We start from the raw sequence: 13,801 nt of genomic DNA, 5'->3' as shown, positions 1-13,801 counted from the left end.
CAAGTCCATACGGCCAGGTCAGGCCAGAATTCCAGAACCCACAAATTAGAGGCAAGAGAGAAGTCAAACATCAAGACCATACCCAGCCTGCCCGCCAGCTCCAGAGTTGCTCAGACTGAAGAGCCCAACTTGGAGGCAGATCTTTTATACCTCCAGGTTAGACCTTATTGGATGTGCAGTACAAACTGAAATGGAGTTACACCCTTCTAAGGGAGCCAGCGTGGTGTAGTGGTTAAGAGCGGTGGTTTGGAGCGGTGGACTCTGATCTGGAGAACCGAGTTTGATTCCCTGCTCCTCCACATGAGCGCTGGAGGCTAATCTGGTGAACTGGATTTGTTTCCCCACCCCTACACATGAAGCCAGCTGGGTGACCTTGGGCTAGTCACACTCTCAGCCCCACCTAACCTCATGGGGTGTCTGTTGTGGGGAGGGGAAGGGAAGGTGATTGTAAGCTGGTTTGATTCTTCCTTAAGTGATAGAGAAAGTTGGCATATAAAAACCTCTTCTTCTAACTTCTTCTTCTTCTGTCAATAGGATTATAAGGGTATAACTCTGGTTAGGATGGCACTGTTGGCCAGCTGGTATTTCCTGGAGGCAGGCAGTTTAGACAGCCTGCAGAGTAAGGATCTAGACCTTCTGGTCCCAACTTTTGGGTTTTTTGAAGCACCTGACATGGAAACAGGAGGAAAAGGGTGGGCATAATGTAAGTAAAGTGTGTGAGCTTTCCAGCTTCTGCTCTCAAGAACATAAGAGCCATGCTGGATCAGACCAAGGCCCATCAAGTCCAGCAGTCTGTTCACACAGTGGCCAACCAGGTATTTCTAGGAAGCCCACAAACAAGACAACTGGAGCATTCTCCTTCCTGTGTTCCACGGCACCTAATATAATAGTCATGCTCCTCTGATACTGGAGAGAATAGGTATGCATCATGACTAGTATTCATTTTGACTAGTAGCCATGGAAAGCTCTATCCTCCATGGACATGTCCCCTCTTAAAGCCTGGGGCAGGGAGTTCCACAATTTAACTATGCATTGTGTGAAGAAATACTTCCTTTTATCTGTTTTAAATCTCTCAGGGATTAGGGATCTACTTCAGCAAGCTTCCTGAACTGGGAAGACCATTGAAGTTGTACTCTTTTCCTGATTCGTTTGTGGGTATTTCTGATAGGGGAAGATCAGCATGCGCCACGAAGCTTGCAGTGCCGGGCCTCTGAAAAGCTTTTCTGACTCCGTTGGGACTTTGACTGGCACACCACTTAATGGAGCTTCTACCCATCATCCAGAATGCACGTTAACCTTCAGCCCTCTCCCCCACTGCTCCCTCTTATGCTGGATAACGCTGAGGAATTATGCAGTGGTTTCCTGGGGAGTTCATGGCTGAGGCAACCTTCAAACCAGGGCCTTCCTGTTCCATAACTCAAAGAGACTTTACAACTGCTCTACTCCAGCTCACTATGCAGGATGGATGCTAATTGATCTTTGCCCACAGATGTGCTGCTCTGCCTCTCTGGCTGAAGCTTAAATTGCTGCTCATCCACAATTAGGGTTGCCAATCTCCAGGTACTAGCTGGAGATCTCCTGCTATTACAACTGATCTCCAACCGATAGAGATCAGTTCATCTGGAGAAAAGGGCTGCTTTGGCAATTGGACTCTATGGCATTGAAGTCCCTCCCCTCCCCAAACCCCCCCTCCTCAGGCTCCGCCCTCAAAACCTCCCACTGGTGGCGAAGAAGGACCTGGAAACCCTAGGTCCACCTTCCTATGACAGCTATTTTGTTGTGGTGTCATCTCAGCATTCCAAGTGTCCACAGGTTGACCAAGGTTAGGGACTCCTCGTGTTCATAGAGCTGGATGTGTATAGCCAGTGCAAGTGCAATTCGGAGGCATAGTTTTATTTAGACTTTCAAAAGGCTATAGCATGTTACGGATACCGTGGATGGCCAAAAAAACAAATCAGTGGGTTATAGATCAAATCAAACCTGAACTGACTGTAGAAGCTAAAATAACTAAACTGAGGCGATCATGTTTTGGTCACATTATGAGAAGACAAGAGTCACTAGAAAAGACAATTATGCTAGGAAAAGTTAAAGGCAGCAGAAAAAGAGGAAGACCCAATAAGAAATGGATTGACTCAATAAAGAAAGCCACAGCCCTCAGTTTGCAAGATCTGAGCAAGCCTGTCAAAGATAGGACATTTTGCAGGACATTGACTCATAGGGTCACCATGAGTCGGAAGCGACTTGACGGCACGTAATACACACACATGGCATGTATATGCATAGAGGGACTTGGGTTTGCACTCACTGGCTCTGTTCTTAGTGGTCCATACATGCAGCACAATATCTGCATTGAGTCCTTCACGTAAGCTCTATACTCATATCGGGATCGCTACAGATGTGTGGTTGTACATACAGATGTTTGGGGTCTGGGATAGCAGGGGGGATCCCATTACTCCCCAGAAACTCTGGTACTTATGAATTTATATCAGTTTTATACCAGTTTGGCTGTCGTGGCTTTACCCCCAAAAATCCTGGGAATGCTGAAAATTGTCTTGTAGTGATCTCTAGCCCATGTGTTTGTAGAACTACAATTCTCAGTGGAAGTGACAGATTAATTTGTTGAGCCATTGTAAATACTTCTTCCATGCATGGCAACTAGCTAATTATTGTAGGTGGCCACATGCATTTAATGCTTCATCATGACAGGCATGCATGCAAGTTGCAACAGGATTTTTTTGAAAACCAACTTTATAAAGTTGTCAGCCTGATGACCTTATCATACGACTGCTATAAAGGTGCAATAGGTGATAAGGATATTCATAATCTTTACCCAGTCATATAAACATAGACTTGATGTATCGTTTTGCCTGTAAGACTTATTGCCCCCTTTCCAGAGTGTATGGTTGAGCGTGATGACAAATTGTTAGATTAGAGATATGTTGCCAGAGTTCCATTTGTCATGCTCTGCCATGATGAGCACTGAGCATGGAATTAGAGGAATAAAAATGATTTCACACAGGCTGAAAAGATTGTGAGATCGTAGAGTTTTTACCACCATGTAAAAAATAGCAGGAGATTGGAACACACATGCACGCACCCTCATTCCTCTAAACCTCCAATTGATAGATAGATATTTATTGGTACAGTCTGTTTGACCTGCCAAAGGTTAATACATAAAATTATCTGATTTAATAAAACTGCAAAACTGTAAAATTAATATAAATTACAAAATTAGATAAAAGACTAATGATATTAAAATGTAATACATTAAAACAAATCACATGAATCAACTTGATATTTTTCCATTCTATTTTTGCGAATTTTAATTGTGATGGCACAAAATTTGGCAGTTGGGAGTGAAAAGTGTGGAGTTTCACCCATCAGGAGCCTCTTAGTCAGGAATTCTACTGGCTTATCGGGAAATTCACTGATCAGGGGAGCAATAAATTTAATACTGGCCTCATGATAGAATGAACAAACTACATGTTCAGTGGTTTCGATGTTTCCTGACCTCCATGTTCGGTGGTTTCGATGTCTCCTGACCTGCCTTTCTGATCTTGGAATCTTCTTGTACTTTCCTTCTAGAACAGCCAAAGGCAGGGCATGACATCTGGCTAGAGTGTAGGCCTTCCTATAGTTGATAAATTCCAAATGGGGGAAATATGCTGCAGGAGTAACTAGGTATCTAGATTTTTCTGGAGCCAAGAAGAAGGGTGATTTCCCCAGGTCTGCCTAACGTTCAGTATCTTCAACCAAACCTCCAGTAGACAAATGCTCTGCATGTCTTGTGTTAATTGATGGATAGTTCCAAAGGAGAGGAGCAGTATGCAGGCACCAGCCATGTCCCTAGGCTTGCCAACTCCAGGCTGGGAAATTCCTGGAAACTGAGGAGGTGGAACCTGAGGAGGCGGGTTTGGGGCGGGAAGAGACCTCAACAGGGAATAATGCCATGCAGTCCACCCTCCAACAAGAGCCATTTTCTCCAGGGGGACTGATCCCTACAGTCTGGAGATCAGTTGTAATTCTGGGAAATCTCCAGGCCCCACCTGGAAGTTGGCAACAGTACGTGGTCCATCCCAAAAACAAGTGCAGAGGAATGGAGGGGGGAATAACTTTCTCTGAACACAAAAGCATCCCACAGTAATTGTTTCAGTGGTACAAAGTCTGGATGTGGGGGCGAGGGAGGAGAATTTGATGGGGGCTGCCCAACTTCGAGGGGTTCCAGCCGAGGTGTTCCTTCCCCTCATAACTGCCTCCTCGGGGCAACTGAGGTACCAATCTGTCATCATGGGCTACGTAAGGACCATCTTCCTTTGAGGGAAAGGGAGGGGAGGGAACAGTCTGTTACTAGACGACCTGACTGGAAGCCGTAGCATGAAAAGAGCAAGTGAGGACATTTTTTCCCCCAGACATCAATTAGCATGTGATGAACATTGAAGGATTCTACCCCAGAGCTTTTGAACCAGGGTTTAAAATATACGTACTACCGCTGCTGCTGCCACTGTACACTGCCTCAGGCGCTATTTTTTAGCGGAACCACAATTTATTAATTAAATATTCTTTCTCCTCCGGAACAGTTAGGGAGATAGGGATGGAATTGGCCTTTCTCTGAGTCATATTTCTCTTTCAGTCCTTTTTTTGGAGGGGTGGGGGAGCACTGAAAGGATTGTAGGAGTTATGTATATACAATTGTGTGGGGGCCATTTTTTCCCAGGCCCCAGCGACTGAACTGGTTTCAGCCTGAGAACTGATTTGAGTAAATCGCCGTCGACACATTCTGAATTGTAACGTATTCTTCCAGGGGTTAACAGGTGTGGGCTCAGAAGCATTAGCTGCCCCCCTGCAGTTAAGATATGACCTCCAGTTTTTTCAAGTTTAGCATCAGAGGACACTCGAACAACTTGAGTACACTACAAATGAAATGCTTTCTGTTTGAACTGAGAACTATAAAAACGTGTGGCAACTGGGTCAGGGTGAAGACAGACTTTTCTCTCCTTTTTTCAGAACATTTGTGAATGCAGTTGTCTTCCCTGCGTGCCTTGCAAGGATCCCCTCCCAATGCAAACTCGCTGAGTCCAGTAACTGGATGCGTTGATCCTAAAAGCGCTTATGCACGTGCTTTGGTGTGCATTCTCAACACATCTAATTGAGAATGGCTTTCTTAATCAACTTTAGTCTTCAAACAGGAGGGTCACAGAGATTATTTTATCTTGCTTCTCCCATGGCTAGTCTTAGGAGCCTTTTCCTCCATCTTGCAGGGGTTCCTTTTTAAGCCAGGCATCTCGGTTTGCTAGTGGGCTCTCTGCTGGCCCATGTCTTTCAGCAGATGCCTCTAAGTTCTGGCTAGGGTTGCCAGCTCTGGGTTGGGAAATACCTGGAGGTTTTGGGGGTGGGGCCTGGGGAGAGTGGGGTTTGGAGAGGGGAGGGACCTCAGCAGGGTATAATGCCATAGAATCCATCATCCCAAGAAGCTGTTTTCTCCAAGAGAACTGATCTTGGTTCTCTGGAGATCAACCTAGGTTGGAAGCCCTCTCAATAACTGCTCTCAGAGGATACTGCTCCTCTGTTTGCAGAGGAACACCTACTGCTACTCAAATAGCAGCTTCAGGGGAAGATTTAAATTGAGGAAAGAGCAAAAGGGGAAAACACTGAATTCCTGTCCTAATGCTATAACTCAGCTGAGTAGGTCCTCACCAGCTTTATTGAATTGAGACACACACACATAAAGGAGATCTTGAACACAGATCAGGAAATAATGTAGTGGAAATGATTAGGAATACATGAACTAACTTCCAATTGGCAGGGCCCTAGAGTCCCAATGTTCTGCTGAACTAATCCACTGCCTGAATTGATTTGCAGGCCTCTAATGGACATAGGAGATACAAACCTAATTATTCTAGAGAACTACCTGAGCGAATTTAAGCAGATCTGTTTATCTGTGGTTCCATAATGTACTTTCTCTCCCATGCTCCTTTTCATAACTGTGCTTACCAATGGAGGAGAACAAGATAATGGGAAAACTCTGATGGTCATCTTGAGAGGCATCATCAATCTTTATTTTATGCTGGGTTTACACAAAGATTGGTAGTGTAGTGGGTGAGAGCGGCGGACTCTAATCTGGAGAACCAGGTTTGATTCCCCATTCCTCCACATGAGCGGTGGACGCTAATCTGGTGAACTGGGTTGGTTTCCCCACTCTTCCACATGAAGCCAGCTGGGTGATCTTGGACTAGTCACAGTTCTCTTAGAGTTCTCTCAGCCCCACCTACCTCACAGGGTGTCTGTTGTGGGGAGAGGAAGGGAAGGAGATTGTAAGACAGTTTATCCTTAAAAGGTAGAAAAAAATTGGCATATAAAAGCCAAGTCTTCTTGTTCTTCCACTAAATGCTAAGGAATGGGTAGCTTTGTCTACCTGAATGAGCCAGAAAACTACCTGTTGGGGGTGAGTCAGAAACTAGCACATTCCTTAATAAGAGACTTCTCTTGACAAGAGCATGAACTCCTTGGAGCAAAAGTATTTCTATGGTACAGTTCTAAGTTTTAATAATGTCTCTGGAGAGGGAGCCGATTTGAGCTCCAAAGAGAGGTCTGGGGAGTGAAGTTGGGAAGTTCGGGGGGGAAATACTTTGCGCTTTATTTCTGTGAACTGAGCGTAGAATTGGATTTAGATCTGAGGGTCCTACGTTCTGTTTTACCCACACTTAAACTGCAAAGTTCTTTTTATCTCTTGTTGACTTGTTTTCTGATCCATAAAATGGTAATAACAGAGAGATGTTGCACAAAAATTGAGTGCAAATTATTGTAATATATGTATTTATATTTAAAATGTTCTTTTATATTACTGTTAATAATGGTGATACATTTTGGTATCTGCAACAAAATCTGGAGTTCAAAACACAGTTTAACCCATTTCTCTATATACTGATTTGAACAGTCAAATCAGTGAAGTTATGTAGGCATTGGTAGGAGTTAGGCATTATGAGAGACCAGCAGCTGCCAATAAAATGGCAGCCCTGCGTCACTCTGTTTAGAAATGAAAGTGCATGGGGTGATGTCATCGTACTTTCACTTTCTCCATCCTCACAAGCGTCAACCATTGAAGTGGACCAGAGGAGGGGGAAATCAAAGAATGCGGACAATAAATCATCCATTTTTACGTACCAGACATAAATGGGGAAGCAGGAAAGATTCAGAGCCATGGTTTCAAGCAATAACCATAGGTCTAGTTTCATCACTCATCTCATAAAGGGTCAGTTCATATCATCAAATGAGGCTGTCATTCAATAATGCGTTTCCCTGCTAACAGTAGCCAACCCCAACAGCAATAGCCTAGATTCTGAAGAAGGAAGAATTGACAGATCTGTCCAAAATATTTATTTCCTACATTTTAGAGCCATTTAGTGTGACTTCGCTGGACTCTGTTCAGTGTTTTCTGATGACTCCAGTTCATGCAAAATGCATATTTAGGATTTCCTTGGCACACCGTTTGGGTGTTATGGTCAATGCAGGGCAACACTCAGCACTAACAATACTCTCTTTCTCTAGCCATTTGCTGTCTCGCCTGCTTAGGTTATAATCTGTTCAGTGTTGCCGTTTCTTACTGCGCAGTGACACACTGCTGTTTTTGCTTAAACTCTCTCCGGTGTGCTCATAATAAAAGCAGTAATAGAACAGCGTCCAATTGTGAGGCTGGCATAGAGGCCGCCCTCTGAAAACTACATTTCATTTTCTCATCATTATGGAGGACAGTGTATGGAGTTAAGCGGGCCACACTCAGCCATCTCTGATGTCTGCATTAAAACAACCAGAATTTCTAGTTGGACCACCTCATGTCAACCAATTTTCTCTCATGGTGTACACATAAGTTAAATCTCAGGTTGTCGCAATGGCCTGCTAAAGTCTTGTATGCCTGCTGTAGGAATAATGGTCCATCCTGGCATTGGACAATATTGCAGACATACAGGAGTGGAGGAATGATATAATCTCATGTATGAAATCATAATCATATTATCATGTGCTTGCTTGCTTTCTCTCTCTGTGTGTGTGCCTTTCTTTCTTTGAACAGACATGGCAGATCTTTCTACAAACCTGAGAAAAAAGCCCATGTTTGCAGGAAAAAAAACCCTAAAATCTAAAAATAAATATACTGGGAGGGCTAACTCCCCCCAAAATGATTGCAGCTGCACCTGTAGCTTTAAGAAACAAGTGCCCTGTCAGTGGCTGTTGTGGGAATTGCTAGGCAACCACAACAGTATTGCCAGACTTCAAGCCTGGTCTTCTGTCATTAAAAGTCAGGAGGACGGGGCAGGGCCCTTTCCAGGGCTGTTTTGGCCACAGAAGGAGAACTCATCAGAGCCAGGCCTGCCAGCAACCACCTGGCAGCTTGCTCCTACCCAGCTTCCATGAATCACCCAGTCCAGGGTGTTCAACATCAACCACCTCATGAAAGCCAATGTGGTTTAGTGATTAGAGTTTCACCCTAGGATCTAGGAGAACCGGATTCAAATCTCCACTCTCATGTTGAAGCTCACTGGCTGACCTTGGGCCAGTCACACACTCTTATCCTAACCTACTTCAGAGGGTTGCTGTGAGATTAAAATGGAGAGGAGTTTGGTGTAAGCTGTTTTGGGTCCCCATTGTGGAGAAAGGTGGGGTATAAATGAAGTTTAAAATGATAAATATAGGTGAAGACAGGGGGCAGATGAAAGATAGAATGGTGGGTGGGTGGGAAAGAAAAAGGAAACATGAAAGGTGAGGATATTAGGTCCGCCAGGAGAATGAAAATGAGAAATAGTGTGGGGAGGGGGGGTATAGGGGAAAGTGAGGTAACCCCCAAAGTTTTTTCCATGTTCCCCATTGCACAATTGGGCCTGGCAACTGGTACTGCACAAAGGGGCCTGGCCCAGCCCAGTGGCTGGAACCATGCAGAGTTTTGCCATGGTGAAGCTGGGAAATCTTAAGACAAAGGGGCACATAAAGGCAGGTTGGGTGCTGGGCAAGAAGGAAAGAAGGAAGCAGGAAAAGGGGAGAGGCTACAGAGCTTTCAGGGAAGAGAAAGAAGAAATAGCAGGGGAGGGGAACATGAGATACCCTCCACAAGTTGTGGGTCCCACACTTTTGTGTTTGTGTATGGGGGGAGAGCATCATAATATGATAGTTTGATTTACTACTTCTATATACTACATTTCTCTCCAGTGGGGACCCAAAGCAGCTTACGTTACTCTTTCCTCCCTTTTATCCTCACAACAACCATGTGAGGTAGATTAGGTTGAGAGGGAATGACTGGCCCAAGGTCACCCAGCAAGTTTCCATTACAGAGTGAGGATTTGAACCTGGGTCTCCCAGATTCTTATCTGATACTTAACCGCCATACTACAGTGGCTATTTATTGCAAGTGGGTTTTTGTGTGTGTGTTTTGAGCAACTAACTCTGAGCACACACTCAAAAATTAAGGGCAAAAAAAGACACCAGCCTAAACCTTCTTCCTCCAGAAAGGCTCACTATATCCCACCCACACTTCATTTGTAAGTCTACAAATTCCAGGTCAGCACCACAGTCTAACAGTGTTGATCTAGAGAAATAATTGGACAACACTTACTTGTTTTGAATAACGAACCTATGTCTTTACTTCATTTTGCCACTCACAACATCAATAGGCCTTTTCTCGTTTCCTAAGATAAGAGTGAACAGGTAGGGGCGGAATAAAAAAAATAACTGGAGTAGTAATATTAGATGATATATTTAATGGATATATGATATAGCTCATATGGAATGGTAAATAGAGAATAATAGCTGATTGAAGATTAAGTGAATAAGTAGAATTGACAAATACTACTGGTATAGTTAAGATTAAGCAGCATGTTATAAGGGAATTGAATAGGCCGTTGTTCCCTTCAGTTTTTATGATTATTATTTCTGTAAGTTTGTAATGATAAAGTTAAAATGCTGCCCCTGGAAGGTGGATCATATTGTATGTATGGGATTGATTGAGTTTGTTATATGTGGTTTTGTTTTTTAAATTTTTTAATAACATTATTTTTTTAAAAAAGAGTGAACAGGTAGATCTGAAAACCTGGTGATAGACTCAGGTTGGCTCGTTTGACTGACTGATGCAGATTATGCCTTTCGCAGGGCCAAGCTGTGGCACAGCTCTGCTCGACTGTCCCCAACGTTACCGTCTTTGGCACAGCTTCTTCCTTCAAGCATGAGGCAATCAAAGATTCGGTGACTCACCTCTTTGACCGGAACGCAGACTACGTCCAAGAAGTCAAAAAGTAAGTGGGTTTTTTTGTCTCATGATGCTTGCTGAGAACGATCGTAAAGTTAGCAAGGTTCTAACGGGAAGCGGAGGAATGCGTTTTAGGCCTGCCTTTCAATTTGAGTCCAATAAAAGCATATTTCTTGATTTGCTTACTTTGTAGTCTGCCTTTCTTCCTGATACTCAAGGCAGGTTATAAAAATGTTAAAAATACAACAAAGCAGTATAGTAAATGCAATAAAGGATACAGTACAGTAAATAATAATAACAATTAAGTAACGTCAAGTCACAAATGAATCATGGCAACCCCACATGGGGTTTTCAAGGGAAATGATGAACAGGGGTGGTTTGCCATTGCCTGCTTCTAGTATAGCAACTCTGATCTTCCTTGGTGGTCTCCTATCCAAATACTAACCATGGCTGACCCTTCTTAGCTTCCAAACTCTGATGAGCTCCTGCTGGTCTGACCTATTCAGGCTGCTACAGTATAATAATGCAGGGTTTTTTCCCCACATGGATAGAAATGACAACTTTGCTACTTTTATTAAAATACCTTCCTCAGCAGTTCCATTTTGTGGTTGTTATGTTCTGTCAGGTCATTTCCGACTTATGGCAACCCTTGGAATTAATGATCTCCAAAACATCCTATCACTGACAGCCTTGCTCAGGTCTTGCAAACTGAAGGCCTTGGCATCTTTTATTGAGTCCATCCATCTCATGTTGGTCTTCCTCTTTTCCTACAGCCTTCACCTTTTCCTGGCATTATTGTCTTCTCATAATGTGACTAAATAAAATAGCCTCAGTTTAGTTATTTTAGCTTCTAGGGGAAATTCAGGCTTGATTTGATCTCAAATCCACTTATTTGTGTTTTTGGCAGTCCATGGTATCCATAAAACTCTCCACATAGGGTTGCCAGGTCTCCCCTTGTTACCGGCGGGAACTTCGGTGTGTGTGTGGGGGAGGAGTGATTTGCACTTGTACAGCGTGCGCACAATGGTATCCCTTCCAGAGTAAACCCAGAAGTGACCGGGACGCTCTATGGAACGCTGTATGGAAACCATTGAGTTTTTTGGAGGAATGTGCTAGAGCATCCCTGTCAGACCCGGAAGTGATGGGGACACTCTCAGTCAATCAACCAAGTTTTATTTCGATACAGTATCAGTTCTGAATAAAGGGGACACTCTAGCATATTCCTCCAAAAACTCTATGGTTTCTATAGAGGGTTTTTTTTAGGGGCATGCTAGAGTGTCCCTGTCACTTCTGGGCTTATCCCAGAAGGGACATTATTATGCCACATGCTGCTGCACATGCATGCCAATTGTCCGTCCTCCCCACTTTAGCTGGTCTGCTTACACTGGTCGGCCAGCTGAGGGGCAGCAGGCAGGCCTGTTAATTGGCGGGCAATTGCCCACCATTAACAGGTATCTAGAAACTAGCTCCACACCATGAATCAGTTTTCTTCCAGTCAGTTTTCTTTACTGTCTAACTTTCGCATCCATACATAGTAATCAGGATTACCATAATATGATTTATCATGATCTTGGTCTCCATTTTACTACAAACCTATGTCTGCTCAGGAGTCACATACCATGCAAGTTACTTGAGAAAACTTCATAAGCAGAGAGTAGGCCCTTAGTTTTCTCACCTGAGCATGAGTGCTATTTTGATGGGCAAAAAATACATCGTGTGAACTGACTCAAAAAAGGAGGATGTCGGCAACACTATTATTATTATTATTTTTGCTTTGATCGCATTCTGAAAGAAGTGAGTCATTTTGCTTTTCCAGCACAAAGCTCATCAAAAGAGGATATTACAATAGTGTGCTCCATGGCAATTGCTTGGGGCAGTTCTGCACAAGCAAAAAAAAAAAAAGGATTATGTCTTTTAATGAAGTCGTCTCAACTGAGCAAGATGAAAAGGGTTGGGAAATACAATTGACACCTGTTATAATGCAAGCAAACACCTTTCTTTGAGTTAAGCGCGCATACGCTCAAGTTTCTCCCTCTGGTTTTGTCAGGATAAAACCTCAAAAATTGGGTATTTGTGACAGGCAGACACATCAGGAGTAGGGAGAAGGCTCGAGGGCACAGCAAGGACCACTCCACAGGGGTTAAACCCATTGCTAGAAGGTCATAGGCTGGGAAGAGGTTGACTAATAGGGTCAGCAGCAGCCCTCATAAAGGAAGGCACCCATTGGGTTGGAGGGGACGCCAGTTGCGGAAAAGGTCATGATTCCTTCCTAATTCCTGGGTCAAAGGCATCTTTTGGGCCAGGACTTAAGGGTAGTCGTGGAGAGGAGCTGGGAGAACACAGGGTAGGCAAGGCCTCAAAGGCACACAGAAGGTGAGGGTACCAGGCAGCCAGAGCAGGAAGTGGCACAACTCTCCTGTTTAAGAGGAATGGGTGTATTCGCTTTCCAATAAAACACATGAGTTAAAATTACCTCAGCACTCTGGTGGTCCTTGAAAAGATTCATGGAGGAGCGGCCCCTTTCCAACCTCCTATGTAGTCCTACCCTTCCTCCTTCACCCCGGGTGGGGTCCAAGAAGGACTCAGCAACAATAGTATTATTCTAAAAGAAATAAATGAGATCTCCAGATTTAAAATTAAAGCCCAGTCCTCATCTTGGTCAGAATTCGGTGTTGCAAAATGGGCGAGAGTATAGTAAGGTCACTGGCTCCATTCGGACATATTATGAAACCATGGTTAGTTTGTGAAACCAGGGCTTGGCTTCCAGACAGGTTTGTCTTCAAAAATGTGGTTGCATCACCTTCACTCTTTTCTCCAACTCCCTCACAGAAAGTTGGCTGGTATCCCCACCCTCACGGCGGCGAGAACAGCGCTTGGGGAAAAATGAGGACTAAGTTTATACTTTGCACAAAACCATAGTTAAGACTAACTGTGGTTGATAAAACATCTTCAAATGGTGGATTCAGATCCTGGCTTGATGTACCTTAACTAGCCATAGATGTCACCTGACATTTGGACTACTGTGGTAACCATTGCTAGGTTGCTTCATGATTTCACATGATGTCTGTCTGAACTAAGCCATTACCTAGCCAAAATTTTGATGAATGCCATAAAGATCCAGCAGAAAACATCAATGGTGTTTTTATTAAGAGCATAAAAATGAACACCAGACTTTCTGTGTTTTCATCTAGAAAACAGCTAGTCTTGCTTGCTTTAATGCTTTAATTAAACAGCTAATCTTGCTCGCTTTAATGCCAAAATTAGCTTTAAGTTAAGAGGTATTTCGTTACTAAATCAAATGAAGGCCATGCGATCCGTCATTGTGTTTCCAACATCAACCATCCAGATGCCTCTGTGTGCTCACAAGCGTACCTTGACGGTGAACCCAGGAGTAGCAGATTCAGCAGTGCTGCATATTCCATCTCTGCAACCAAAATTGTAATGGTGATATAAGCATCCCTACCAGTGGGTGGTGCTGTTGCACATCTCAGTGTTTGGGTTGGTTCTGTATTGTTTCTCATTGTTATTCTGTGTTCTGGGGCAGTTGACTGTGTAACTGTTCTAAGATCTGTG

The 13,801-nt window shown here is 43.7% G+C and overlaps 1 protein-coding gene across 1 annotated transcript in view; it reads left to right on the top strand.

Annotated features, from left to right (window-relative positions):
- The window catches only part of VAT1L (vesicle amine transport 1 like), an 85,397-nt gene that overhangs the window by 27,848 nt on the left and 43,748 nt on the right, over positions 1-13,801 (top strand). Inside the window, exon 4 of the mRNA XM_056862675.1 lies at positions 10,132-10,274. Within this exon, the coding sequence (XP_056718653.1) occupies positions 10,132-10,274 (143 nt within the window). The remainder of the gene's footprint in view (positions 1-10,131; positions 10,275-13,801) is intronic.

This window comes from Euleptes europaea, chromosome 17 (assembly GCF_029931775.1).
Source record: "Euleptes europaea isolate rEulEur1 chromosome 17, rEulEur1.hap1, whole genome shotgun sequence".
Lineage (NCBI taxonomy): Eukaryota > Metazoa > Chordata > Lepidosauria > Squamata > Sphaerodactylidae > Euleptes > Euleptes europaea.
The sequence above is the reverse complement of the archived record's forward strand: the minus strand, read 5'-3'. Positions and strand labels throughout refer to the sequence as shown.